Source organism: Wallemia ichthyophaga, assembly GCF_000400465.1.
Source record: "Wallemia ichthyophaga EXF-994 unplaced genomic scaffold scaffold5, whole genome shotgun sequence".
Lineage (NCBI taxonomy): Eukaryota > Fungi > Basidiomycota > Wallemiomycetes > Wallemiales > Wallemiaceae > Wallemia > Wallemia ichthyophaga.
In genome coordinates this window covers 443,816-468,511 of record NW_008806278.1, presented here as the reverse complement: position 1 = coordinate 468,511, position 24,696 = coordinate 443,816, and the positions used below count along the sequence as shown (strand labels likewise).

The window sequence follows — 24,696 nt, the reverse complement described above, 5'->3', positions numbered from 1 at the left end:
CCATGAATACCGCATAATCTCTTCTTCATGTGCGGAGCCTCAAGAAATTAAGGCTGAAGAACATGCGTAAGAGTTGTATGAATTCAGAGGAAGTCGATGTGTTCTTGTACGACGTCCTCAATCTCGAATTGCTAGAATCAATCGACCTCTTTATTCGAAATTTCCCATCACATCTATCCAAGTGACATATTACCAAGACTTACCCAAATTGTTGTATGTGGCGTGGAAGGCGTGGAAGGCGTGTCAGCCCTACTAGGCAAGCCTATCACGACGCTAAGGGGAGCAACTTATAATCTATCTCCTATAAAATAAGTCTTTTGCTACCCAGAAAACGAGATTTATTTGAACTGGAGATATGATGATGTCGCACTTACAATTGTCGAAGACAAGGAGGAGTGAATAAAGTCCTCTATATACCAATTATCTAATCATGTCGTTCTTTTTTACAAGTTCTACAACATCTCATGATTTCAATCTGACGCGCTTTATTTGCTATCACAAAAACCTGCTTCTACAGTTAAGCTTAATACCCCCTAAAAGCTTTGAATCTAGGATAGTTCTATGCGAAATTATTGTATTGTTTGCTGCTTTGATGCTGAACTGTTGTTCTGTTTTTCAAAGCCCTACTAGACATTTTATCCTTGAAGTTGATTGGCTTGGCATAAAGATACAAATCTTTCATTCTTAAATCATCCCCAGCGCTAAATGAGAAAACTATTTCTTTGTGATGTGAGACTTTCATCTGGCCTCAGTTTGCAAAACTGCTTCATATGCGCTTAATGATGAAGATTTGGAGATTGAAGTGTCTTTGCCAAACCTCAATCAGGAGAGATAAAAAAATGTGACAGTGCTCAAATGAGAAGCGTAGTAAATTTTGAGTGTGATCAAGTTTAAGACAGTTCTTGAGATACCAGTTTGATAAGATTTTCAAGGGACAAGTCCAGTAATATTTAATAATTATTGCAACAGAATCGATGTTATCAACAGGGGATGTAGTCTAGTGGTTATGGCGCTTTCTTAGCATGGAAGAGGTCCCCGGTTCAATTCCGGGCATCTCCAATTAATTCTGATACTCAGAATATCTTTTGCTTTTTAAAGCTATGAAGTGTAAATTTTTGCTCTGATTGTAGCTTTTTCAAGCATTTCATATTACCAAGATTTGTTTTTATCATCAAAATACCCTCCGTCGTGTCTTTGTAAATTCTCACAATGAAGCAGCGGCCTTGGAACGCAGGTGATGTTCATTAATAACGAATTGATCGGTCAGATTAGGCTCGATTACATCTAACAAAAGAATATGAAAGGAATCTTGATACAAAATTAATGCGTCATATGGAATTTAAGAGTTAACCAAAACAATTAGAGATTCTTGAAGCTCAACTCATAGAGCAACTTGAGCATGTCTGATTGGATGTTGCTGCTTAGTGTATACTTTTAATTTATTCTTAAAAGGTTGGCTAACTTGTAGAACGGGTTTAACTGTGCTGATTTCGTGAAAATTATTTACCTTCAACACGATAAAGACATCTTTGACATTTGAGCTATCGAAGCTAGCGAACATAGACTCTAGGGCCTCTTTGAATTGACAAATACATCTTGTGTCTCGGAAGATGAGAATCAAAGCATTGAGATTTGGGTATAGATGGAGAAAGTTTTGAGAGAAAAGAAATTTGACAGATGGGTCAAGTAGAGAGTTTAAGTGAAGAATCAAGTTTTCTGCTGTGCTAGATTTGGGTAGAAAATCTAGTAAATTTGAGCAACTGTGTGAAACATCTTTCAAATCCAATTTGATATTTTTGAGAATTTTCATTGCGTTAACGCGTTTCAAGTTAGCTTGGTGAATTGTGCTATTTTGTGTCACTTTCATATTTAAATTGCTGTGAATGGTGGTTAGACATCCAAACAAGAATTTAAGACTGGTCATACCTTGTGTTATCGATTAACTTGCAAGACTTCAGCATTGAGGAGTCCATAGAAGAGAAGAACAAAGACTTTGGGATAGATATTGTTTTGTATAAGCAAGTATCGGTGATTTGATTTGTGTGCTTGTTCACGAGCGATAACGACTTAATATCAGTTCGTGTGAGGTTGTCTATAATGATTAATATCAATTCATAAGGTAAATTAAGCATTTGTGTAAGTGAATGTTCCTATAAAGGGCGAACAACCAGTATTCATGGCATGCTACCTCATCGGTCAACAGTCAGCGTGCGAATCATTTTGACTCACATTGTTATCGCGTGTATCTCAATGAAAATCTTGGTTAATTCTTTGAAAATTAATTTAAGTGCGTATCAATGTGCATGTCAGCCATCGCAAGTGATGTCATAAGGCATATATTGAATTTGAAGGTAAAATTAGAGAAATACAAGGAATGATTAATAAATAACATAAACTATATCAACCTCCACTCAAATATCACTAAATCAACGAGTAGTGTAAACCCAGACAAATCAGCCTAATTTGATAATAATTTGAACAGCTCATTCAACTCCTAATTTGTTATTGCTTCCTTGTATAAATTTCCCGCTTCTTCAATTCAATCTTCCTCAACTTCAACGCTTAACTAAACAACCATCATGGACGTTGATGAAGACGTCGATGTAAAACCAAAAATCAACGAATCTGATGATTGGACTACACCTGGAAATTACCACGGAAAATCTATGACTGATGAGATTAAAACCGTTGAAGTTAGTGGATTATTAAGCGGAGAAGCCATCTCACAATTTACAGGACAAATGGCAACTTTTACCCGCATTTCTGAAAACCAGAGGTCTCGTTAAGCAGCAGTATGTAATCCATCTTTTGTCATCTTCACTCCTCATCGATATCTCAGCATCGACTCATTCAACCACTTTGTTGATGTTGAATTGAAGAATATCATTAAAGCAAATGAGAAAGTTACAAGCGTTAGTCTTTTCTCCTGTTTTCACCCTTCCTCCTGCTCACTCCTCATTAAAGGACGTTGATCCAAAGTTTTATCTCAAATACACCGATATCCACGTAGGAAGCCCTGAAAGACAAGACGCTGATTCTGTAGACAAATCTATCACTCCCCATGAAGCTAGACTTAGAGATATGACTTACAGCGCCCCAATCAGAATCAGCGTCGAGTACACAAGAGGCAAGCAGATCGTAAGAAGGAGAGGTATCCCCATTGGTAGACTACCCGTTATGCTTAGAAGTAACAAATGTATCCTCACCGGTAAAGACGAAGAAACGCTAGCTCGTTATCGCGAATGTCCACTCGATCCTGGCGGTTACTTCGTCGTTAAAGGTACTGAAAAGGTCATTCTTGTTCAAGAGCAACTTTCAAAGAATCGCATGATTATTGAAACTGACTCAAAGAAGAACGTTCAAGCTTCTGTTACCAGTTCTACTCACGAACGTAAATCCAAATCCTACGTCGCTACAAAGAATGGCAAAATCTATCTCCGTCACAATTCCATTGCTGACGATGTCCCTATTGTCGTCGCTCTCAAAGCCATGGGTGTCACTTCAGATAGAGAAATTTTGCAGTTAGTAGCTGGTCACGATGATGAATACAAGGAGGTGTTCTATATTAACATTGAAGAGACTCTTAAGATGGGCGTTCACACTGAATTGCAAGCACTTGAATGGATTGGCGCTAGGAGCAAATCAGCTAGACGGGCTGGTCCAGCTCATCAAAAGCGTCCTGTTTGGGAAGACGCTATTGAAACACTTGCTTCTATAGTCTTGGCACACGTCCCCGTCGAAAATCTCAACTTCCGCCCTAAAGCTATCTATGTCGCCGTTATGGTCAGGAGAGTGCTCATGGCCATGGTTGACGAGAAGATGCTTGACGATCGTGACTACGTTGGTAATAAACGTCTTGAATTGGCTGGTCAGCTCCTCTCACTTTTGTTCGAAGACTTGTTCAAGAAATTCAACCACGATCTTAAACTCAACATCGACAAGGTCCTCAAAAAGCCAAACCGGACTACAGAATTCGACGCTTATACTCAACTTCTGTACGGTGGTGATCACATTACATCTGGTTTTGTCAGAGCTATCTCAACTGGTAATTGGTCCCTCAAACGTTTCAAGATGGAGAGAGCAGGTGTGACACACGTCCTCAGTAGACTCAGTTACATCTCCGCACTTGGTATGATGACCAGAATATCTTCCCAATTCGAAAAAACGAGAAAGGTCTCTGGTCCTCGTGCACTGCAACCTTCTCAGTGGGGTATGCTCTGTCCATCGGATACACCTGAAGGTGAGGCATGTGGTCTGGTCAAGAACTTGGCACTCATGACCCACATCACCACTGATGTCGAGGAGGAGCCTATAACCAAAATATGCTACATGCTCGGAGTGGAAGATGTCGCTCTTCTCACTGGTACAGAGCTCTACAGAAGAGACACTTACATCGTATCCCTGAATGGTAATCTGATTGGTGTGACGAGACTGCCAACCAGATTCGTCTCTACTTTTAGAAAATTGCGTCGCAATGGCTATATCAATGAGTTTGTCTCCGTCTACATCAACCACCACCACAATTCTGTCAACATCTCCTCAGATGGTGGTCGTATCTGTAGACCGATGATTGTAGTTGAGAACGGTTATTCCAAAGTTACCTCCGAGCATATAAAGGCACTTAAAGAAGGGAAGGTTGACTTTGATGCCTTCTTGACACAGGGTCTGGTCGAGTACCTTGATGTCAACGAAGAGAACGATGCGTATATTGCGATTAATGAGAATGAGATGACAAATGCTTCAACTCATTTGGAGATTGAACCATTCACTCTTCTTGGTGCCTGTGCTGGTCTTATACCTTACCCTCATCACAACCAATCACCTAGAAACACTTACCAATGTGCTATGGGTAAACAAGCTATTGGTGCCATCGCATATAACCAGCTAAATCGTATCGATACGCTTCTCTATTTGATGGTATATCCCCAGCAACCGATGGTGAAGACAAAGACTATCGAGTTGATTGGGTATGACAAGTTGCCAGCTGGACAAAATGCCATGGTTGCAGTCATGTCATACTCTGGTTACGATATTGAAGATGCTTTGATCTTGAATAAGGTGGGTGCAATTGCTGATTGAAGTATACTCATTAACACAACGCTCAAAAAGGCCTCACTTGATCGTGGTTTCGGTCGTTGTCAGGTTATGAGGAAGTACTCTACGATGATCCGCAAGTATCCAAACGGCACGCACGACCGTCTGGCCGATGCACCAATCGGACCTGATGGTATCATCCCAAAGAAGTTCCAAGCGCTAGAACCAGATGGTATATCAGGGGCTGGTGAACGTGTGGACACGAACGATGTCATCGTCAACAAGCAGTCGCCGTCAAATGCACTCGACAACTCAATCAACCCCGGCCAAGCTGATACCTCAACGACATACAAGAACGCACCAATGTCATACAAATCCCCTGTACCTGGCTACGTAGACCAAGTGCTTATCACTGACACAGAAAGCGATCAAACGCTTGTCAAAGCTTTGCTCCGACAAACGCGTCGTCCGGAGCTGGGTGACAAGTTCTCATCGCGTCACGGTCAAAAGGGTGTTTGTGGTCTTATCGTTCCTCAGGCAGACATGCCATTCAACGATCGCGGGATCTCCCCCGATGTTATTATGAATCCACACGGTTTCCCATCACGTATGACAGTCGGTAAAATGATCGAGCTGTTGTCTGGAAAAGCGGGTGTTATTCGAGGTACGTTGGAATATGGTACTGCGTTTGGTGGATCGAAAGTAGACGATATGTCACAAGTTCTTATCGATAATGGATACTCATATGCGGGCAAAGAGACCATGACTAGTGGTATTACGGGTGAATGTCACACTTTCTACACTTACCTAGGTCCTATCTACTACCAGAAGCTGAAACACATGGTCCTCGATAAGATGCATGCTAGAGCTCGTGGTCCACGTGCAGTCCTCACACGCCAGCCGACTGAAGGTCGTTCCCGGGATGGTGGTCTTCGTTTAGGTGAGATGGAGCGTGATGCGTTGCTTGGTGAGTCTGGATGTACGATGGCAAAGATGTTGTTGCTGACTGGATCACACAAGGTTATGGTGCTGCTCATCTTGTCAGAGAGCGTCTCATGCTGTCATCTGATCTGTTCCATGTGGACGTCTGCAACGACTGCGGTACAATGGGTGCGTTGATGCTCTTGCGTTTAGCATATCTAACAACTTCTAGGCTATAATGGATTCTGCCCTATGTGCAAGAGCCAAAAGAACATCTCCAACATTCAGATCCCATATGCTGCCAAATTGCTGTTCCAGGAATTGCTAGCTATGAATATTTATCCGAAGATCAGTCTCGAGGAGACTGTGTAGGTATTTGCAACAATTTGCAGATACGTAGCGTCATTCTGTACATATATTTATTATGCATATCATTTAATCAGAAAGTCTTGGCTCGTGTCATGATACCTTGTCAGGTGATCTCATGCGCCATTTCGTGCGTAATTAATTATTGGGAATGCCTTAATGTATAGGGAGAGTCATTTTGTGTAATGCGAAGACCACATACCGATCCTCCTCAGCCAGGCACTCAACATTAGATACTCCGGAGATCCGGCTGATAATAGTCACATTTGAAGTCATCGCCACTACCAAAGTGCGATAGAGGTGAGAATGCTTTGAATTAATGCGCGGTTCACAGCTCAAATCCAAATTGACTCCAAATGACTCAAACACAGGCCTAGAATGGCGTACATTTAACTCGTACGGTGAATTCGAATAGAAGGGATTTGAAGCGGAACGCAAAAAGAACAGCCGGAAATAAAAACAAAGTGGTTTTTCATGTTTAAATAACGCTCCCCGCTTGTCTCCCGCGCCTCTGCTCAACCGTCAGATTTGATAGACTGTCTCTCTTTCGTACGTAAGAGTTTACTGATTAGGAACAGCATCTTCTTTAGATTAAACAGCCAAGTTCGCGCGAATATCACAAGCATCACAACCATGGCGCCTAAGTGGTACGAGTGGCCTATGTATGCCTTCGCAACGCATCGCCAATTCAAGAGGCTAGCACACACTGGTACGCCGAACATATCAAAAAATCCATCACCAGAGAGCACTACGGATGATTTGGAGGGCGGCGATGTACACGAGAAGAAGCAGGTCGACACCAGAGGTACTTATCTCATTGACGAGACATCATCGCCTGAAATCGATCCCAAGAACTGGCCGACGTGGAAGAAAGTGGGTTGTTGAGCATGATAGCGGTACCCTACTTAACACACCAAAAGGTTCTCACCATCATTCAACTCAGCAGTCTCGGGCTAAATTTGACATTCGCGTCGAGTGTATCGGCAACAGCGGGTGAAGGTGCAGCTGTGACATACGGTGTATCTCAAGCAGTGGCGAATCTCTCTGGTACCGCTATATTCTTGATTGGTTTCGCATGGGGGTGGGTCATGACATCATATGAGCTTGTCACACCGCTGACTCATTACTAGGGCTCTTCCACTCGCACCGCTCTCTGAAGAGCTTGGTCGCACTCCAGTCTATCTCTGGACGTTGCTAATGAGTTCTATATTGGAAGTAGGTGCAGGCAGATCGACGCACGTGTATGGACAGCTTTTATGTAGATTCTTTGCTGGGTTTACAGGTGCCACCCCGCTCTCCAACTCAGGTGGCAGTGTCGTAGATATCAGCAGACCATCAGAGCGGAACTTTCTGTTTGTCTTGTTCGCTTCGTCGGCATTCATTGGTCCAGTTCTCGGTCCAGTAATTGGTGGATTGCTCACACAGTACGCATCATGGGAATGGTCGTACTACCTGACTGCGATTTGGGGTGTAGTCGTCTTCCTCCATGTCGCACTCTTCGTTGAGGAAACTTACGCTCCTGTGCTGTATAGGGAGAAGGCGAAAGCATTGCGTAGAAAGACAGGTGACAAGCGCTGGCACTCCAAGTACGACAATCCAAATCTCAAAGAAGTTTTTAAGGTAGCCATGGTGAGGCCTTTCAATTTCCTTCTTAAAGAACCAATCGTCATTTTCTTCACAATCTACATCTCTATCGTTTACTTCCTGCTTTTCGGATTTTTGGAGAGTTACGCCGTCATATTTGGTGAATGGTACGAGCTAGATGTAGTGTGGGTGGGTGTGGCGTTTGTACCGATGATTATTGGTATTGTTGCCGGTGGTATATTCCTCATTCCGTTCTGCATGCACTACGACCGCATCATCAAGAAGCACGGCAGCATGCAACCTGAAGAGCACCTGAAGCCGCGTGAGTGGAATCAACTGCATACATACACTCCTCACACACACTAGTACTCGTTGGAGCTGTTGGTCTGCCGATATCACTCTTCTGGCTGGGTTGGACATGCTACCCAGACCGCATACCCGTCTACGCGCCAGTAAGTGCTGGCGTGCTATTCGGATTTTCTCTTTTCCAGATATTCGTCGGGACATACCAGATCATTATGAGCTCATACGCCCGTTACGCTGCTTCCGCATTGGCTGGTTTCACTTTCGTGCGGTACAATATCTCAGGAGGGAGTGTGATGGCTTCTGCGCCCATGTTTAGGAATATGACTCCACATTGGGCAGCTACGCTGTTGGGTATAATCAGTGCACTACTCATACCAGTCGCATACACGTTTTATAAGAAGGGACCTGCGATCAGAGCGCGGTCGCAGTGGGCCGTGTAGGATTCGTTTATTAATTTATACTCTCTGTGATCAGTCTATTTGTATAGAATTTCAATAATGTTATTTATAATTATGTTATCTACATACCACGGCGATAGAGTTGATCTGAATCGGAATGCGGACAACCTGTTTTGGTATATGGGGAAGTAAATAGGGTGGTGTATCAGTGAATTAGTGTTTATCGGGCAGCGGCGAAAATTGCCGCTGTACTCGCGGCCTTTTAGTGCCGAGAGGTTGAACTAATAGCATGCAGCAAGGCTGTGAAAAACATTCCGCGGATCTAACAACGCAGTCCGAATTAAATGAAATTGATTTGAGTCGGAAACAGAGGCTGCAAATTTTCGTGCGAGGGATGTGCGGATAAAAGAAATCACGTAGAACGACGCACTAAGCACGGTTATTGAGATAAGAAAACCCCCATATCGGTAAAATGACATCGAATCATCTTAATAAGGAAGGTAAGCTGATTCTCGCGCTTATCGCCGAAAAGGCAATGATTGCGGGAAATCGGTGGGGTTTCTTGTACGTAAACAAGCACGCAGAGAAACATCAAAGGAAATGACAGAATTATATCTAGCAGGTGATTGTGGCGGTACCAAGGCGAGAGTTGTAATTGCCTCGCAGGACAGCATCCTCGCACGGGGAGAAGGGGGGCCATGTAATTTGTGAGTGGGGGTGGTGGCAAGAGCAGGACTAATAGGATGGCCACTGATACGCACCACAGACAAACAGTCGGACACGCACAAGCTATCAATGTGATCTTAGAAGCGACCTTCGAGGCGATTGGACGCTTACCTGACTATCTCAAGCAGCGTTTCGAGGTCGAGTGTTCTGAGCGCAAATTCAGCAAACCCCTTTTCAAGGCACTCTGGCTGGCTTTGGCTGGTGTTAATCAACCCAGTGATGCTGAGGAGTTCAGACCAGCTGTAGCGCGCGCATTTGCAATGGGTGGCATAGAATCAAATGTGAGAGTAACGAACGATACCGACCTACTCGCTTCGCCTGCGCTCAAGCACGACGACACAGATGCGGCGATTGCTCTAATTGCGGGTACAGGCACGAACGGAATGGCGTTCAGCAAAACGGAGAACAGATCGCTTGAACGAATCGGGATTAGTAGAGGATGGGGCTATCTGCTCTGTGACGAAGGCTCTGCCTACTCAGTCGGTAGATTAGCCGTTCGATCTTTGCTCGCATACGAGGATTTCAGAGGTAACAGCAAACTCTACAACACATCCACAAACATTGCGCAGCTCAATTTGCACAAAGATCTCATGAAACAACTCAAAGTGGATTCTGCAGCTGATCTTATCAACAAGACTTACGCGGATCATTCAGACGCAACACAGTACTCTTTCTCGCGCAGCGAAACTAACCGTAAATGCTGGATTGCAGAGGCTTGTAGAGTTGTGTTCAAATACGCTTTCGCTCAGCCTCCCTCCAAGCGCGTTGTGGATGAAATACTCAGCGACACGCTGATAGCGATACCTGGAGATCCAACGCCAAACACTATGGTGCAGTCTACACATGATGATGGCAGTCAACTCGAAGCGCTAAGAATCGCTGCACAGGCTGTTTGTCCACTCGTTCATATGCTCGTCCGTCTCCTCGGCGACAGAAGCAGAATCAAGCCAGAGACTACAACACTGACAGTTGGAGGTGGTGTGATTTCAAACAACGGTTATCGCTCAATGCTCCTTGAAGCGCTTGATACTCATTTCGGTGTGAGATTCCGTCATGTTGAGATAGTCTCCGATGCTGAAGGTGAAGGCGTGCAGGCACTCGCTAAGCAATACAAACCATCAGCTCGCGTGGCTAGAATCACTATACATACACCGCCTCAATCTCCCAGCAAAAGAAATTCATTGAATTCGTCGCAAACTCTGTCTCCTACGTCGCCGGTACTGAGTGTAGCAACGACGAGCGCATGAAAGTGGTTGAGAGTGGGAATATAAATGTATTTGTATGATTTTATCCAATTATATATATATCTGATGAATCTTTCTTCCTTTCTTTTTTCACTTGAAATCATCTAACCATCTAACCATTTAATCTTCAGTGATATCACCATACTCGAACGCACCAGCTCTGTTATTCTTAGCGGCTTGCAAAGCATCTTGCAGAGTGAATTGCATTTCTGGGTACTTGCCAGCATATCTAGTTTTCTTATCGATGAGTGCCAAGCCATCAGCAACGAGGTCAGCGTTGATGCAGTATTCGGCAGAGATTGCAGAATCAGGATCAGAGGGGTCAAGTAGACGCAGATGGAGCGTTCCATTTGCGTCCTTAGCGTCAACTTTGGCTACCAAATTGCGACCTTGGCAGAGCTCCTTGAATCTATCGAGAGATTCCTGACCATACTCGTGGTCAATTGGGAGGAGATTGACGAAGCTAGTGTAAAATGTGAGCGAGGGTTGAGGTGTCTACGCAGAGACCCAAGACGCACCTGAGCTTAGCTGGGATAGCCTGTGGAGGCATAGTCTTAAACTTGTTGTCGAGAGGCCTAATTTCGCCATATGAAACAGTTTCATTGTTGCCGTAATCGATGAAGACAACCTCGGCAGTCTTGAGGACATGGCTGCAGCGTCGCACGCGCGCCCTATACCACTGACCATCCTGACTGAAACGTGCAGCGACGAGGATACCGTTGCTTGGCGAGAATGGCTCGTTCGAAGTGAGGGTGTTGTAATGAGCTGAGAAAGCATTCATCAATCTGCACGTGGTGTTAGTGAGGGATGTTCCAACTTGACCGCTAACTTACCTTTCAAACTTTTGCGAGTCCTCACTGCCAACGAGCTGGACAGAGAAAGAGAAATGAGGTGATGCTCTGACATCTGAGATGAGAATATCAATCAGATTACCATCGCTCGCTTCATCCTCGGTCGTCATCTGCCGCGCTTCTGTTTCAGCTTCAGCTTCTGCAGCTGCCTGTTGAGCGACTGGATCGTAGTTGGTCCACACTCCGAGACGGCTGTCGCGGGCTTGCTGCTCAGCTTCGAACAGCTCATCGGCAAATGAAAGTCCTTCAGCTGAGTACTCGTGCACACTCGCTAAACCTCGTCTCACCAACCCCACACCAAAATTCTCATTGTTGACGTAGAGTGTACCGATGAACCCACCCGCTTTGTCTGTACTCTCGATGGATACTTCTACATCTCGCTGCATAACGTTTCGAGTGGCGTACGCGAGTGCTTCGACGGCGCCTTCCTCGTTCTTCTCCGACGGGTTGCGTGCAGTGCGAGGAGCCTTGAGACCAGCCAAGACGAGCGTGAGCTTCTGGTTATCTTTTGGTATGTATATCTTGAATCTCGAGCCAGAGGCTACGTATTCCGCCACACCAGTGATCCTGCCACTGCGTTTCCACTGTGGGAGGAATGACTGGGCTTTGCTAGCAGATTCACTTGCGTCTGGTATTCTAGGCAGCGGTATATGTTTGTTGGAGTGGAGGCCCTTACCGCCAGCCGCAGCGGTCTGTTCAGCGACGAGGAGAGCATCATACTCGTGTGATCTATCGTCGTCACGACGGTGTCTGACTACGGATGCCAGTCCTCTTTCAACCAACAACAACCCAATCGACTGGTGTGAAGGACCGACTCTGATCGTTGCAGCTTCGCGTTCTTCAAAGTTCTCCTCTTTAGGACGAGTGTAATCATGTTGGTATACTACGCGCTTGCCAATGAGTTTCTTCCTCAGTAATTCGCGCGCTTCACTTGCCCAGTAAGCCAACTTGGCATCGCTGCTGCGTGGTTGTCTAACAGAAGCAATCTGTACACGCTTCTCCGCACCGTCGCGGCCATGTTTGTCGATTGGACACACAGAGATCTGGTCGCCTGACCACACTCTCGTCACTACGACATTCGATTGGCGCGGGTGGGTAATGTGGCCATTCGCTGCAATATCGGCTGCTGACTTGTTCATCAGCGCTGGCTCCTGATAAGACTGCCACAAATTGAGTCTCTTCTCGCGCGCAAACTTCTCAGCCACTTTAAGCGAAGGTAAGAGGGATGGGCCGTGGGCAGCGAGAGTGGGAGCGTGCCAGTCAGCAAAACGTGCAAAACCATTAGCGAGAACTGATTCTGCGAGTGGAGAACCGTCGTCGAGAGTGACGCAGCCGAGGACAATAGTAGCCGAGGGGTTAGTGCCGAGGAGGGAGACACGAACATTTCTCTGCAAGCACTTAAGTTCAGTGTAGAGCTTAGATAGAGGACCGAATTGCTGTGCGGGTTCGGCGATGTCTTCTCTGCCTGGCTTTGGAGAAGAAAGGCCAGCGAGAGCGAGAGTGAGGTACTGGTGGGAGTTTGGAGAGAGTCCAAGACGAATACGGAGGGTGTGACCGTCGCGGACGTGCTCAACTGTGGCAGGGAACGATTTGCGTGCGTGTGCATCGACAAAAGATTGAAGATCGGCGGGGGAAGCGTGGGAGACAGTTAGTGGCTGCCTGGCGCCCCAAACGCCTCTTTGCTTCTGCTTGGAGTGTTCCTGGATAACATTAAGGGCAGCGTGTGGATTGTTTTGGCGCAACTTAGCCCAGCCATTTCGGAGTATGTGGGTGGACAGGTCCTGGGTCGAGTACTCGCCCTGTGGTAAACTCACAATCCCAAATCTTGGGGAATCTGAGGTCAGCCGGAAGTCAACGACCTTCCCAACCGCAACGTCAATGACGAACTGACGAGCTTCAAAAGCGAATGGCTCATCTTCCTTGTTGACTGTACCGATACGTGGACCTTGTAATCCGTCTAAACGGAGAACAACTTCCTCGGGGACTTGGGCATCTCCACTCAGCTTACCACGTATAACCAGCGTATCAGAGCTGAGTGCTGCTTTAACTAGCTAATACGCGTAAATTTAAATATTCTCCCACTAATCACCACCACTCACTCCTCGGTATTCTCTGTTCACTTGCAATTGCGATGATGACATATCTCCTACAACAGAGTTTGTTGAAAATTATTCTCCTTTTACTCTAATAACTATAAATTAAATACATTTCTTTCTCTTATTCACAAGTCCTCTCCATCAACTACATACTATCCAACTCATCTTGCCTTTTTAAAAATTTTCATAATATTGAAACACTGTCCAGACCACGGAGGTATATTTGATCCTTTCTACTGATACACGGGTTATTGCTCTCTATTATCTTTATCTCCAAGCTCCTTGTCTTGCTTCTTGCTATCTCCATCTCCATCCACGTCTCCTCCAGCCGTCCTCTCCGTCTTCTCCTCGGGCACTTCCTCTGTAGCATGTGAGCGACGTGATTCTGTACGGTGCATATCTCCAGCAGGTGCACCAAAGCCTCCTCTCAATCCAGTCGGTACCTCTCCATAGTAATCTTCAGCATGTCTTCTCATTTCAACGTAATCTGCTGTAAATTCGCCATGCTCAGCTTCATCCAGACCGAGAATCTCGCCCTCCTCATCCACTCTAAATCGCAATCCAGGTACGAGGTTGATAACGAACATGATGGCGTATGTAACCACAAAGACCCACCCTGTCCCCACTGCAATCCATGCTACTTGCTTGCCCAGCTGGACAAAATTTCTGTCTATCCAACCACCCTCGATATCTGAAATAGCGTCGTTGTGTGCGACGGATGCTTGGGTGAATATTCCCGTTAGGAATGTTCCAATCGCTCCACTCAAACCGTGACAAGCGAATATATCCATAACATCGTCAATTCTAGCCATATTTTTCAGTCGCGTTGACAAATTAGACAGGAAAGAGGCCAGAAATCCTATGAGAATGGATGCAGGAGCACCTACGAATCCAGCAGCCGGAGTGATAGCGACGAGACCGCAAATAGCACCAGTGCAAAAACCCACAACTGACCATTTCCTCTCTAAGCGATAATCCATGATCATCCACGTGAGAGCACCGAAGCTTCCCGCTAGGTTGGTAGTAACGATAGACATTCCAGCTTTGAGATTAGCGGCGTAAGTTGATCCACCGTTGAAACCGAGCCAACCAACCCAAAGAAAAACGGTGCCTAGTACGATATGCGAGACGTTGTGTGGTTTGAACAGAACTGCTTCAGTGCCATACCCTCTCCTCCTACCGATGAACATAGAGTAGACAAGTCCACCAACACCGGAAGCGATCTCGACAGGGATACCACCCGCGTAGTCGAGTACACCCCATTGAGCTGCCCACCCATTCGGATTCCATATCCACGCTACTAACGGATCGTAGCAGAGCGTCGTCCACACAAAGATAAAGACCATCGCTGGAGCCACACGCGATCGCTCGGCTGCGGCACCAATCAGCAACGCAGGCGCTACACATGCGAACATGCCCTGATACATGGCGAAGATAATTTCAGGAATTTTTTCATTCGCAGCTTGTGCGGGGAAATCGAGGACATTGATCAAACCAAAGTTGTTCAGCTTGCCGAAGAAAGTGCCCGAGTTTCTGGAAAAGCAGAGAGAGTAGCCCCAGAAGAACCACTGGAAGGATACGATGGAAGTGGAAACGAACGAGAGGAACACCATATTCAGTGCGTTCTTCCGGCGCGCTAGACCTGAGTAGAGGAACGAGAGACCGGGAATCATAACCCAGACAAGAGCAGTGCAGGTTAAAACCCACGCCATATCGCCTGGACTGTACGCATTCACCTCGCCTGTCGACTGCGTCGCTATAAAGTCAGTGCCGCCTTGCTCGATAGCGTCTTGCTCGTTGAGACTGCCGTAAGTGACGTTGACCATAATCGTGATTTAAAGTGGGTTTCTTTATCTCGTTATCGCCGCCGTCGTCGTCGTCCACCAACGAGTATCGCGGGATTTCCCGGTGCAGGAGATAAGAGTTGGGTGTAAAAATAAATTACTAAAACCGGAGATTGAAGGTAGCTGTCTGGTTGTTTTGAATGATAGCATTCAGAATATACAGTTCTCACCTTTATCGCGTCAATAAAGGCCAATTCCGGGTTTTATCAGTATCTCTGTGCTGTGATTGGTGGAAAGGGGAATGACGTAGTGTGCATCAAAATGAGCTATACAATAAATATATGTGTTCAATCTGTATTCATTTCCCAGGTATCGACGTCCTCGGTCTTTTTCATAGTCTCATCTTCGCTTCTCTTTTCAGTCTCATCCTCACTCTTCTTCATTGTCTCGTCTTCCTCCACGCCCTTGTTTGGGCGAGACGCGCGTTCGTCCCTCTCAAAGCCATCTAAAGCGTCGTGTACATACTCAATAGACTTCTTCACATCAAACAGCTCCTTGAGGGATTTCTCCTTATCGGCATCAAATTGCGAGAGCATATCCGCAATACGCTGTTCAGTTTCGACTTTCTGCGACTCGATTTCCTCCACCTGACTTTTAATCAGCCGTGTAGGTCTATACAGCAGCAATGGGACGCCTTTAGTCCCATTCCTCGCGAGGTCCAGGGAGGGTTGAATGAGTTGATTTTTGAAGTAAGGAGCTAGCAAAAATTCTGCGCTATCTCTTAAAACTCTTACTTGAGTGTTTACGCTATCCTCTCTTATACGTAGGGCATCCTCCTTCAACTCCAAATCACTTTTCAGCTTTTTCAATTTGTGTGTTTGTTCGTCGACCTCACGAGCTTTTGTACTCTCTGCACGTATTCTCGTTTGTGTACGCGCTTCTATCTCCTCACGACGCTTTGTGCCGTCTGATTTAGGTGCTTTTGAGTCGCGAGTGGCTTGTTGGAATGATTTGGCGAATAAAGCTCCAGCAGCGCCAAAACCGCGTCTTCGTTTGGGTGGTGTGGGGTTATTGGTAGTTGTGGTTGTCGCTGTTGGGGGTTGTGCTGCTGTTGATGTGGATGGCTTGCCTTCTTCACTGCGAGTGTCACCGGGCTCACCGGGTTCAGCAGAAGCCTGACGCTTCCTTGTATTCTGAACACCTTCTCCAGTCTCTACGCCTGTTCCAGTCTTATTCACTTGTACATTTGTGTCTGCGTCTGTGTCCATGGCCGTTGAGAAGAACGTCGACGACAGTGGATAACAAGACTTATAATGGACGCATTCGAGATACGTATGGCTCTGGTTGGATACCTCCGGAAATTGAACGCCTCACAAGGATCAGTGAAGCGAGCAGTTGATCATTTGCGGGTGTATTCAGATTGTTCTGGTGATTTATGGAAGTGCGTCATGCAAGAGACCAAGAAAGGTGGTCTCAATCAGCGTATAAACATTCTTTACATGCTCGATGACCTCCTCTGTGGGAGTGGTGGTGATGCTGCTGAGAGTACCGCCTACCGCTCCCATATAGCTGCAGCTCTGGCTGATTTTATCGGTATCGTAGTTCCCCTAGAGCCCAATGGGGTTATTAACTTACAGGCTGCTATTGCTGTACTCGAGAATTGGAAACTTAGACAACTTTTCAGCCTACAAGAGCTGGATGGGTTGTTGAAACAGCTTATAGACAGACGAATCGAATACAGCAACCACAATGATGATACAGATGATACTCAATCCACTCAACGACTCCCTGATAAAGAAATACTCAGGCGATTCGAAGAGGATAGGGAGAGGGTTGGTCCGGTGTTTAACTTGTTTGGATAACGTGATGTATTAACACGCACACACAGCACAAGCGCCTTAAAGAGGAAATGTGGGTGCTTCCAATCAGCACCTTGAGTAGGGACGATGCTATGAACTACCATACACCATCTCCAGGTCATAGCAAACATCACAATCTACACAAAACCAATCTCCTGACTCTCACCGCTGATAACGCCCCTCTCAACACAGAATTTGATCATGCTTGGGAGGATACATCAGATTATAACGAAGACGACGTCGAAGAGATGCTCGATGATATGAATAATCTTCATAGCGCGCAGTGTTAAGAATGATAGCAAGTTTTGTATTTATATATGTCATGCATTGTAAACCACTTAATCAGGCTGTTTGGAGGGAGTGGATGAATATTTTCTCAGCTTGAGAAACGGCTTGTTTGAATTGATCTACTTGTATGTGGCAGTTGAGAGGTGTTTGAGAGTTATCTTTAAAGCAAGAGATGAGACTTGAGTGAGAATTTTTAACTTCTGGGAAGTTATTGATATCTCTCTTCTGATGATGTTTGTCTATTTTAGTTTTAATGTCATCAATGTTCCTCTTAACGTTTTCAGAGCTGAGGATAGAGTTGTCAGGTTGTTTAGATTTCGCAGCGTTGTCTTGAGCGAGAGAATTCTCAATCTGCTGGCGTATAGAGTGTTCTTCCGAGCGCAGCCTAGAGAGTTCAGAGTTGATTCGATTACGTATTTGTTCGTCAAGGGTAATTTGGCTGGGTGTCTGCGACTGTGTCTGCGACTCTGTCTTCTGATCATCACTCAAATCATTGACAAGTGAAGTAGAGAATCTAATTGGAGTAGTGGGAGTAGTTTCACTGTGGAAATCCTGTGGAGTGCTTTGGTTACTTCCCATTTTTAATTTACAAGATTGATGATGACAGTTGCGGATCAGAAGAAGGTTGCTAACGACGACGATGAATATATTTAGATTTTTGGGTAATTAAAGGCGATCGCGGGGTGAAATAGATCTAACGCATCATCTGATAGGCGACTTATCACACCTCACGAGTATCTTAATCTTGATTCATAAAATCCAAACATCAAGGTCTTGTAGGGGTGAGTGGGGAGGAGTGAGCTGGCAAGTCCTTATTAACAACCACCAGGTATTTCCTACAAGACTCAGCTGCTATATGTCATCGTCTTCGTTTCAAGATACCTGGATCTGGTTTGGACTTACGTGTCATTATACAATAGCCTGATGAAGCTCTTCTTTATATCAAGCAGTAGCTACATTCTCTATCTTATCAAGATCAGATTCAGGCCTACGCTGGATCCCTCAATCGACACCTTCTCATTGCCTTATTTGATCATTCCTGCGGCGATTCTCTCGCTGATATTCAACTACGCGGACGAAAAGGCTTGGCTGAGTGAAGTCCTTTGGAGTTTCTCCATTTACTTGGAATCCGTCGCAATTCTTCCCCAATTATTCCTCCTCCAGAGAACTGGCGAAGCTGAGACAATCACCACTCACTACTTATTCGCCCTGGGTGCTTACAGAGCTTTATATATTCCAAACTGGATCTATAGATACGCAACTGAATCCTTCGTTGACCCAATAGCCATCATCTCGGGCCTCATTCAAACGGCGCTTTACGCCGACTTTTTCTACATATACTTTACCAAGGTTATTAGAGGACAGAAATTTGAGCTGCCTGCTTGATGGTCTGTTAAAGTGATAAAATTTTATTTATAATTCATTCCTGCTTTTTAGTTTAACTTTAACTTTGCCGTTGGCTTCCTGCTTCCTGCTTCCGAAGGTGGTGTGGAGATGAGCCAAGCGAATGAGTCCAAAGAATCCAAACAATCTAACAAAACCCTCAAATCCCTCTTCACCAAGGCATCCCACTCCGCCATCAAGAGGAGCAGTCTGCCTGTCTCAATCGGTCGGAACAAGGGCGCGGTGAATCAGGGCATGAGTCAAAGCGTAATCAGAAAGAATATAAATCAGGGGGATTTCCGTGTTTTACCTCACCCCAGCCACTCCAATTCTCAAGAATCTTTTGCATGCATGGGCGGTGATGTGAATGCTGTCAAAATTACTCACTCACCCGCCGTCCCTAAACGCACGACTTCGCTGAATGACAGCGTCGTACCCATTCCTAAGCGTAACGTGGGCAACCGCATTCATCGCAGTCATCCAAGTCATCATCTATCGCATCCTCAATCGCATCGTAATACCCAGCCCAGCAATATCAATCAACTTGAGCGGAAACACAATCAGCAACACACTCAATCTCCTCAATCGGTTCCTCAACTCCAAGACATAAAAGCAACGTTCGAGCGGATGAAACTTTATCTCGCGAGCAGGGACAATGCTGGTAATAGTGGTGATAGCCGTGATAGTGGTGGTAGTGGTGATGTTATTCCCACTCCCGTCACTTGTGAATACGCCAGTGCAGAAACTGGTCTATCAGACAGCATCAAAACACCCACACATCTCTCTGTGGCTGTGGAGGAGAGCGGGAGCGGGAGTGATGCAGGTGATGCGAGTGATGTGATTGATGAGAGTCACTCACACTCACACCTTGACAGCCTCAGCTTCCTTCCTCGCTCTTTCTCCACCAATGCTGTTAGTATGGCGCACACAGCGCACACAGGACACACAAATGACTTGCCACTCTCCTCCCATCACAGCCCCCTCAAACGCCCCGGCGCGCTGGTGGAAATGAAGACGAGCACTCCTCAGAGCAAGCAGAAAGACAAGGAGAATGAGGAGCAAGTTCAAGTTGATGAGAGACTGAAACAGAAACAGAAAGTAAAACACAACGACAAAGACATCAACAAACAAAAACGCATGTCTCTTCCAGTTGCCAGTCATACCAAATATAACAATAGCGATGGTGTTAGCCGTAGCCATGGCAATATGTACACGCCAATCTACCAATCTCACCCTCACAATCACACTGCTCAAACTGCGCACACCCGCCCACTTACATACCCCTCCCTTTCGCATCTCGATAGCCGCTCAGCGTGTGTGGCAGCGCAGTGTATCGGTGATGGTGCGAACACAGGCAACACAGGCAACACAGGCAACGTAATCAATCCTAGTAACACTTTGAACTCTTTCAACACGGCTAACTCAGCCCGCTCGAGTCTGTGTAGCGTGAATAGTGCCAGCTCGCCCGCACAAACGCTGTATAGTGCACACAGCGGACACAACACAAACAATACACAAAACATACAAAACGCAAACAACGCAATGTTCCGCTCCCCGCAAACTACTGCAGATGTAGTCACACCTACAACATCGATTAGCGGCAACGGGAGCGGAAGCATGGGCAGGAGCATGAGCATCAATGGGGCGATGAGTGCAAGTGTGAGTGGCGGTGTATGCCTATATGCCCATATTCACACAAGTCCTCTTTTGCTTACATGAAGTTATTACAGCACTCTGGTGAGACATTTGGGAATGCTGTGAATACAGTGAATACCGTCAACACAAACCGACAAACACACACACACCCTCACCTACACAGAATGGCACGTGCAGATCTGTTCAAGCTCGTCGTCGATGCGCAGTCGGAGCTTGGAGCACTCAAGAGTCGCTATGCATTGGAGAAAAACGCTCTGGAGGGACAATTGAGTGATACACTGGAGGAGTTGAGTGGGATGGCGAAGTTGGTGCGTGCTCAGGCTGTGCTGTTGGAAGGGGTTGCTCATGAGCATCAGCGTGAGCATGATCATAGCCATACTCCCACTCACTCTCACTCTCATTCTCCAAACGATACCCCCACCCCCACTCAATCACACTCACACTCACAACCCCTCTCACACTCACAGATGCGCCAGTTCATGGCTGAACAACACGCCTTTATCGCTTATCAAAACACGCTACTGGAGGGGTGTGAGTGCAGCAATAGCAATACTACCCCCGATCAAAGTGTCGTGTTGCACAACACTACACAATTACTGCACAACAAAAGCAATCTACTTGGTGATGTTACTGCGCCGTTTATTCAAACGAAACAAACTAAAAAAGCTGCGAATGAGCAAGAGCAAGAGCAGAGCTATGTTTACGGCTACAATCACAGCAACCTTAGTAACCTCAGCAACAGCACTCTGAGCACCTTCACATCGGACACTGATGCCCCTAACACATTCAACACCTTCAACACCTTCAATACCCTCTCCAACGACATGGATTCGAGCGTACATGATGAGAATGGTTTGTGGACACTCGGATTAGATGACGATGCCAAGCGGGCGTTAGATGCGTGAAAGTGATGAGGTGGGGTTTTTAATGTGTTTATACCAAATCTATGTCAACACAATTATAAACAACACCGTCCTTCTCGAATGTCCCCGCGTAAACTTGTGCCAGCAGCTCAGTTATGGCAGGTGAAGCGTCTTCAATCTGCCTCGTCACCTTGCCTGCCCAAATAAAGTACTCTTTAATACGTCGTATGTCCCAATCAGGCGGTGAATTTGTTTGCAAGTCGCGCAAATTATACAGCTTGTCTGCCAGTTTAACTTGCTTTGCTTTGATTGAGACAGTGCGGGCTTTATCAATCTGTATCTGCTTTCGCACTTGCTTCGACTGGGTCTTATTATCCGAGCACTCTGCTACAATATGTGCCACTTGGCTGCCAAATGTGATCTCTAACTCTGCTAATGTTGTGTCAGTGTCCTCGAGCGTGTCGTGCAAGAGGGCTGCTTGAAGAGTTGGTAGATCGTCGTGGCCAGTCTGGGATAGAATATCTGCGACGCCGAGTGGATGGTTGATGTACGGCGTGCTCGACGCATTCTTTCTGCGCTGGTCTTTGTGCTTATCTGCCGCAAATGCCGCGGTTGAAATGAACTGGCTGAGCTGAGTGGCTTGCATGCTCTGCGTATCCGAAGAATCTGTTTATGTATTTTTACTAGTAAATTTCAAACTAACCTAGTATATTTGAAGAGTCCTCCAAGGAAATTCCAAGTACCACCAAAATGCTCGATTTGTTGATTGATAATGTGCAGCTGAATAGTATAATCTATGCAGTACTTACTATTATTATCGTCACCGCGATCAAGAGCTGGTCTGGCGGCGCTAAGAATGTCCAGCGCAGGGATCTACACCAACGCACGGTTATATTGGCTGTAAGCGAAGTGTGCTTAGGGTGTTTTACGCTGACACAGATGCACAGGGGCTGCCATGTTCTGTACTCGCTTGCACTCTCCCTCAACTCGCTGAATGCGGTGCTACTACGATAATACTCCATCCAGATCCACTCGCTGTGCTGCCACTGCTGAATGCTGTAAAGATGCGCACTAACAGTGAATCTATATTCGTTGATAGATGTGATGTAACAGACATTTCCTCAGTCAAGACATTCTCAGACAACTGGAACAAGTCGGAGCGTATACCTACAGGACCTAGCAATACAATAGAGACTGGGCAGATAAGAAGAATTGATGCTGTTATCTTTTCTACTGATTATGACGGCGTTAGTGGTTTGGATGAAGCAGATTCATCAAAATCAGCCGCTGCTCACCTCCTCTTACTTTCTCTTATGCCTGCTATTGCTCACAGTCCAAATTCACGCGATATACGCATCATTAGGCTCATTCAACCGTTTTACACAGCAGGTACACTTAAAGAGGTGACAACTGGGCGAGTCAGTGGCATAAATAAGGCTGGCACACGCGCACTTCGAGCACACGCCCTCACTAAACACCTTCAGTCAGAAATAGACACAGCAAAAGCCCAGAACGTTGTCCCAGAAGTGGATAAGAGCAGAGTATCGAAGAGTGGTGTGAGTTGCTTATCAGTATGTCCAGGATTCGTTAGGGAAACCAGCGTATATCCACTGTTTGCGCAGTGGGGGTTGCTTGGCGTTCTAATTTATTATATTACGCTGCCGATTACATGGCTCATGACGAAATCCGCAATGGAGGGCGCCCAAGTTGTTCTATACGCGCTGCTCAAGGAGAAACCAGGAAAGGGGGTATTATACCGTGATAATTTGGTTGTGGGGTGCGTGTTTCGTGTGCCTAGATGATACAATCTAACTCCCCCCGCAGTCTCCCGAAGCCGATTATCGAAGAGCTTGAAAATGAGCAACTCTTAAGTAAGCCATGGAATGACGCAGAAGCAAACGTTAAACGCTTTACCTAATTAAATTTAAATTTTCATCCGCTATATTCATTAAATTAATCTGATCTCACTGGAATTGCACTCGCACTCACGAAAATAAAATGGGCGTGTGCGCATCGAAACAAGATAAGGATGGGAAGAACAGGTCAATGGAGATTGACAAGCAGCTCGAAGACGATGCTAAGAAGATGCGCAGGGACTGTAAGATACTCCTCCTCGGATCCGGCGAATCTGGTAAATCCACTATCGTCAAGCAAATGAAGATTATTCATCAGAATGGCTATTCTAAAGAGGAACTCATCGGTTTTCGTTTGGTCGTTTTCAAAAACGTCGTCGATTCTGCTCAATCCGTCGTCCTGGCGTTGAGGAAGCTAGGCATGGAGCCGCGGTGGAATATTAACCAACATTACGCCGATTATATACTAGATTACAGTCTCGATTTGGAGCCAGGGATGTCCCTCTCGAAAGACCTCGTAAAGGCAATTGACTCACTTTGGAACGATCCCATTATACCCGACATACTCGATAGGTCTTCGGAGTGGTATCTCATGGACTCAGCTCCATACTTTTTTGAAAACGTTGACCGGATTGGAAACCAAGATTATATCCCGAATGAGAATGACGTCTTAAGGGCGAGAATAAAGACAACTGGTATCACTGAGACGAGATTCACTATGGGTCAACTTTCTATACACATGTTTGACGTAGGTGGACAGCGCTCTGAACGTAAAAAGTGGATACACTGCTTCGAAGCTGTGACTTCTATTATTTTCTGCGTAGCAATATCAGAGTATGACCAGGTATTGCTAGAAGAATCTGGTCAAAATCGAATGCAGGAATCACTGGTGCTTTTTGAATCAGTTATAAATAGCAGATGGTTCTTGAGAACTTCGATTATTCTGTTCATGAACAAAATCGACGTATTTAGTGCCAAAATAACTAGGATTCCATTAGAGAGGTACTTCCCAGAATACTCAGGTGTGTTGGACTTTACTTTAATTTGAAATGACACTCACACCTTTACTTAGGCGGTGCGGACCTTAATAAAGCAGCAAAGTATATCCTCTGGAGATTCACTCAAACTAACCGCGCGAGACTATCCATTTACCCACACCTCACACAAGCCACGGACACATCCAACATCAGGTTGGTATTTGCCGCAGTAAAAGAAACCATACTGCAAAACGCTTTACGAGATTCCGGTATACTCTAATTCTACCTAATTTGCATCTTACTGCGGGTGGTATTATGAACCACTCTAGTATTACAATTCCAATTCGACTAAACTAATACTGCATTTCTTTAATATACGGCATAACACAACGACTAGCATTGGTTCTAGTTGTTTTTCGCGGTGGCGTTGATAAAGCGCTGACAATTGTTCCAAAACACACACAGACACGTACTGAATATTACCTACACACACCTCAGTTCCTTTCA

The 24,696-nt window shown here is 45.7% G+C and overlaps 13 protein-coding genes and 1 non-coding gene across 14 annotated transcripts; 9 read left to right on the top strand and 5 right to left on the bottom strand.

Annotated features, from left to right (window-relative positions):
• Positions 1 to 986: 986 nt before the first annotated feature.
• Positions 987 to 1,059, top strand: J056_004987. The gene has a single exon. It is a non-coding gene; the product is annotated as a tRNA-Ala (tRNA).
• Positions 1,060 to 2,579: 1,520 nt separating this feature from the next.
• J056_003774 (DNA-directed RNA polymerase III subunit RPC2) lies at positions 2,580 to 6,327 on the top strand (the record flags this gene model as incomplete). The annotated part of the gene is made up of 7 exons (XM_009268990.1): positions 2,580 to 2,693; positions 2,737 to 2,792; positions 2,840 to 2,912; positions 2,965 to 5,058; positions 5,110 to 6,001; positions 6,055 to 6,144; positions 6,188 to 6,327. 7 exons carry the CDS (start codon positions 2,580 to 2,582, stop codon positions 6,325 to 6,327), a joined length of 3,459 nt encoding a protein of 1,152 aa, XP_009267265.1.
• Positions 6,328 to 6,954: 627 nt separating this feature from the next.
• Positions 6,955 to 8,651, top strand: J056_003773 (uncharacterized protein; the record flags this gene model as incomplete). Its single annotated transcript, XM_009268989.1, has 4 exons — positions 6,955 to 7,194; positions 7,242 to 7,402; positions 7,452 to 8,227; positions 8,272 to 8,651. 4 exons carry the CDS (start codon positions 6,955 to 6,957, stop codon positions 8,649 to 8,651), a joined length of 1,557 nt encoding a protein of 518 aa, XP_009267264.1.
• A 558-nt stretch (positions 8,652 to 9,209) lies between these two features.
• Positions 9,210 to 10,582, top strand: J056_003772 (N-acetyl-D-glucosamine kinase; the record flags this gene model as incomplete). The annotated part of the gene is made up of 2 exons (XM_009268988.1): positions 9,210 to 9,316; positions 9,376 to 10,582. 2 exons carry the CDS (start codon positions 9,210 to 9,212, stop codon positions 10,580 to 10,582), a joined length of 1,314 nt encoding a protein of 437 aa, XP_009267263.1.
• Positions 10,583 to 10,699: 117 nt separating this feature from the next.
• Positions 10,700 to 13,571, bottom strand: J056_003771 (nuclease domain-containing protein 1; the record flags this gene model as incomplete). Its single annotated transcript, XM_009268987.1, has 4 exons — positions 10,700 to 11,042; positions 11,098 to 11,364; positions 11,413 to 13,481; positions 13,530 to 13,571. The coding sequence occupies 4 exons, from the start codon at positions 13,569 to 13,571 to the stop codon at positions 10,700 to 10,702; spliced, it is 2,721 nt and encodes a 906-aa protein (XP_009267262.1).
• Positions 13,572 to 13,774: 203 nt separating this feature from the next.
• Positions 13,775 to 15,352, bottom strand: J056_003770 (Ammonium transporter 1; the record flags this gene model as incomplete). The annotated part of the gene is made up of 1 exon (XM_009268986.1): positions 13,775 to 15,352. One exon carries the CDS (start codon positions 15,350 to 15,352, stop codon positions 13,775 to 13,777), a length of 1,578 nt encoding a protein of 525 aa, XP_009267261.1.
• A 305-nt stretch (positions 15,353 to 15,657) lies between these two features.
• Positions 15,658 to 16,578, bottom strand: J056_003769 (uncharacterized protein; the record flags this gene model as incomplete). Its single annotated transcript, XM_009268985.1, has 1 exon — positions 15,658 to 16,578. One exon carries the CDS (start codon positions 16,576 to 16,578, stop codon positions 15,658 to 15,660), a length of 921 nt encoding a protein of 306 aa, XP_009267260.1.
• A 45-nt stretch (positions 16,579 to 16,623) lies between these two features.
• On the top strand, positions 16,624 to 17,459 carry J056_003768 (CTD kinase subunit gamma; the record flags this gene model as incomplete). Its single annotated transcript, XM_009268984.1, has 2 exons — positions 16,624 to 17,142; positions 17,199 to 17,459. The coding sequence occupies 2 exons, from the start codon at positions 16,624 to 16,626 to the stop codon at positions 17,457 to 17,459; spliced, it is 780 nt and encodes a 259-aa protein (XP_009267259.1).
• A 52-nt stretch (positions 17,460 to 17,511) lies between these two features.
• Positions 17,512 to 18,036, bottom strand: J056_003767 (uncharacterized protein; the record flags this gene model as incomplete). The annotated part of the gene is made up of 1 exon (XM_009268983.1): positions 17,512 to 18,036. The coding sequence occupies one exon, from the start codon at positions 18,034 to 18,036 to the stop codon at positions 17,512 to 17,514; it is 525 nt and encodes a 174-aa protein (XP_009267258.1).
• Positions 18,037 to 18,097: 61 nt separating this feature from the next.
• J056_003766 (ER lumen protein retaining receptor) lies at positions 18,098 to 18,843 on the top strand (the record flags this gene model as incomplete). The annotated part of the gene is made up of 3 exons (XM_009268982.1): positions 18,098 to 18,119; positions 18,171 to 18,239; positions 18,287 to 18,843. 3 exons carry the CDS (start codon positions 18,098 to 18,100, stop codon positions 18,841 to 18,843), a joined length of 648 nt encoding a protein of 215 aa, XP_009267257.1.
• A 108-nt stretch (positions 18,844 to 18,951) lies between these two features.
• On the top strand, positions 18,952 to 21,401 carry J056_003765 (uncharacterized protein; the record flags this gene model as incomplete). Its single annotated transcript, XM_009268981.1, has 2 exons — positions 18,952 to 20,499; positions 20,562 to 21,401. The coding sequence occupies 2 exons, from the start codon at positions 18,952 to 18,954 to the stop codon at positions 21,399 to 21,401; spliced, it is 2,388 nt and encodes a 795-aa protein (XP_009267256.1).
• A 28-nt stretch (positions 21,402 to 21,429) lies between these two features.
• J056_003764 (Guanosine-3',5'-bis(diphosphate) 3'-pyrophosphohydrolase MESH1) lies at positions 21,430 to 22,005 on the bottom strand (the record flags this gene model as incomplete). Its single annotated transcript, XM_009268980.1, has 1 exon — positions 21,430 to 22,005. One exon carries the CDS (start codon positions 22,003 to 22,005, stop codon positions 21,430 to 21,432), a length of 576 nt encoding a protein of 191 aa, XP_009267255.1.
• Positions 22,006 to 22,109: 104 nt separating this feature from the next.
• J056_003763 (uncharacterized protein) lies at positions 22,110 to 23,277 on the top strand (the record flags this gene model as incomplete). The annotated part of the gene is made up of 3 exons (XM_009268979.1): positions 22,110 to 22,259; positions 22,307 to 23,136; positions 23,184 to 23,277. 3 exons carry the CDS (start codon positions 22,110 to 22,112, stop codon positions 23,275 to 23,277), a joined length of 1,074 nt encoding a protein of 357 aa, XP_009267254.1.
• Positions 23,278 to 23,405: 128 nt separating this feature from the next.
• J056_003762 (Guanine nucleotide-binding protein alpha-3 subunit) lies at positions 23,406 to 24,469 on the top strand (the record flags this gene model as incomplete). Its single annotated transcript, XM_009268978.1, has 2 exons — positions 23,406 to 24,234; positions 24,285 to 24,469. 2 exons carry the CDS (start codon positions 23,406 to 23,408, stop codon positions 24,467 to 24,469), a joined length of 1,014 nt encoding a protein of 337 aa, XP_009267253.1.
• Between the last annotated feature and the right edge of the window lie 227 nt (positions 24,470 to 24,696).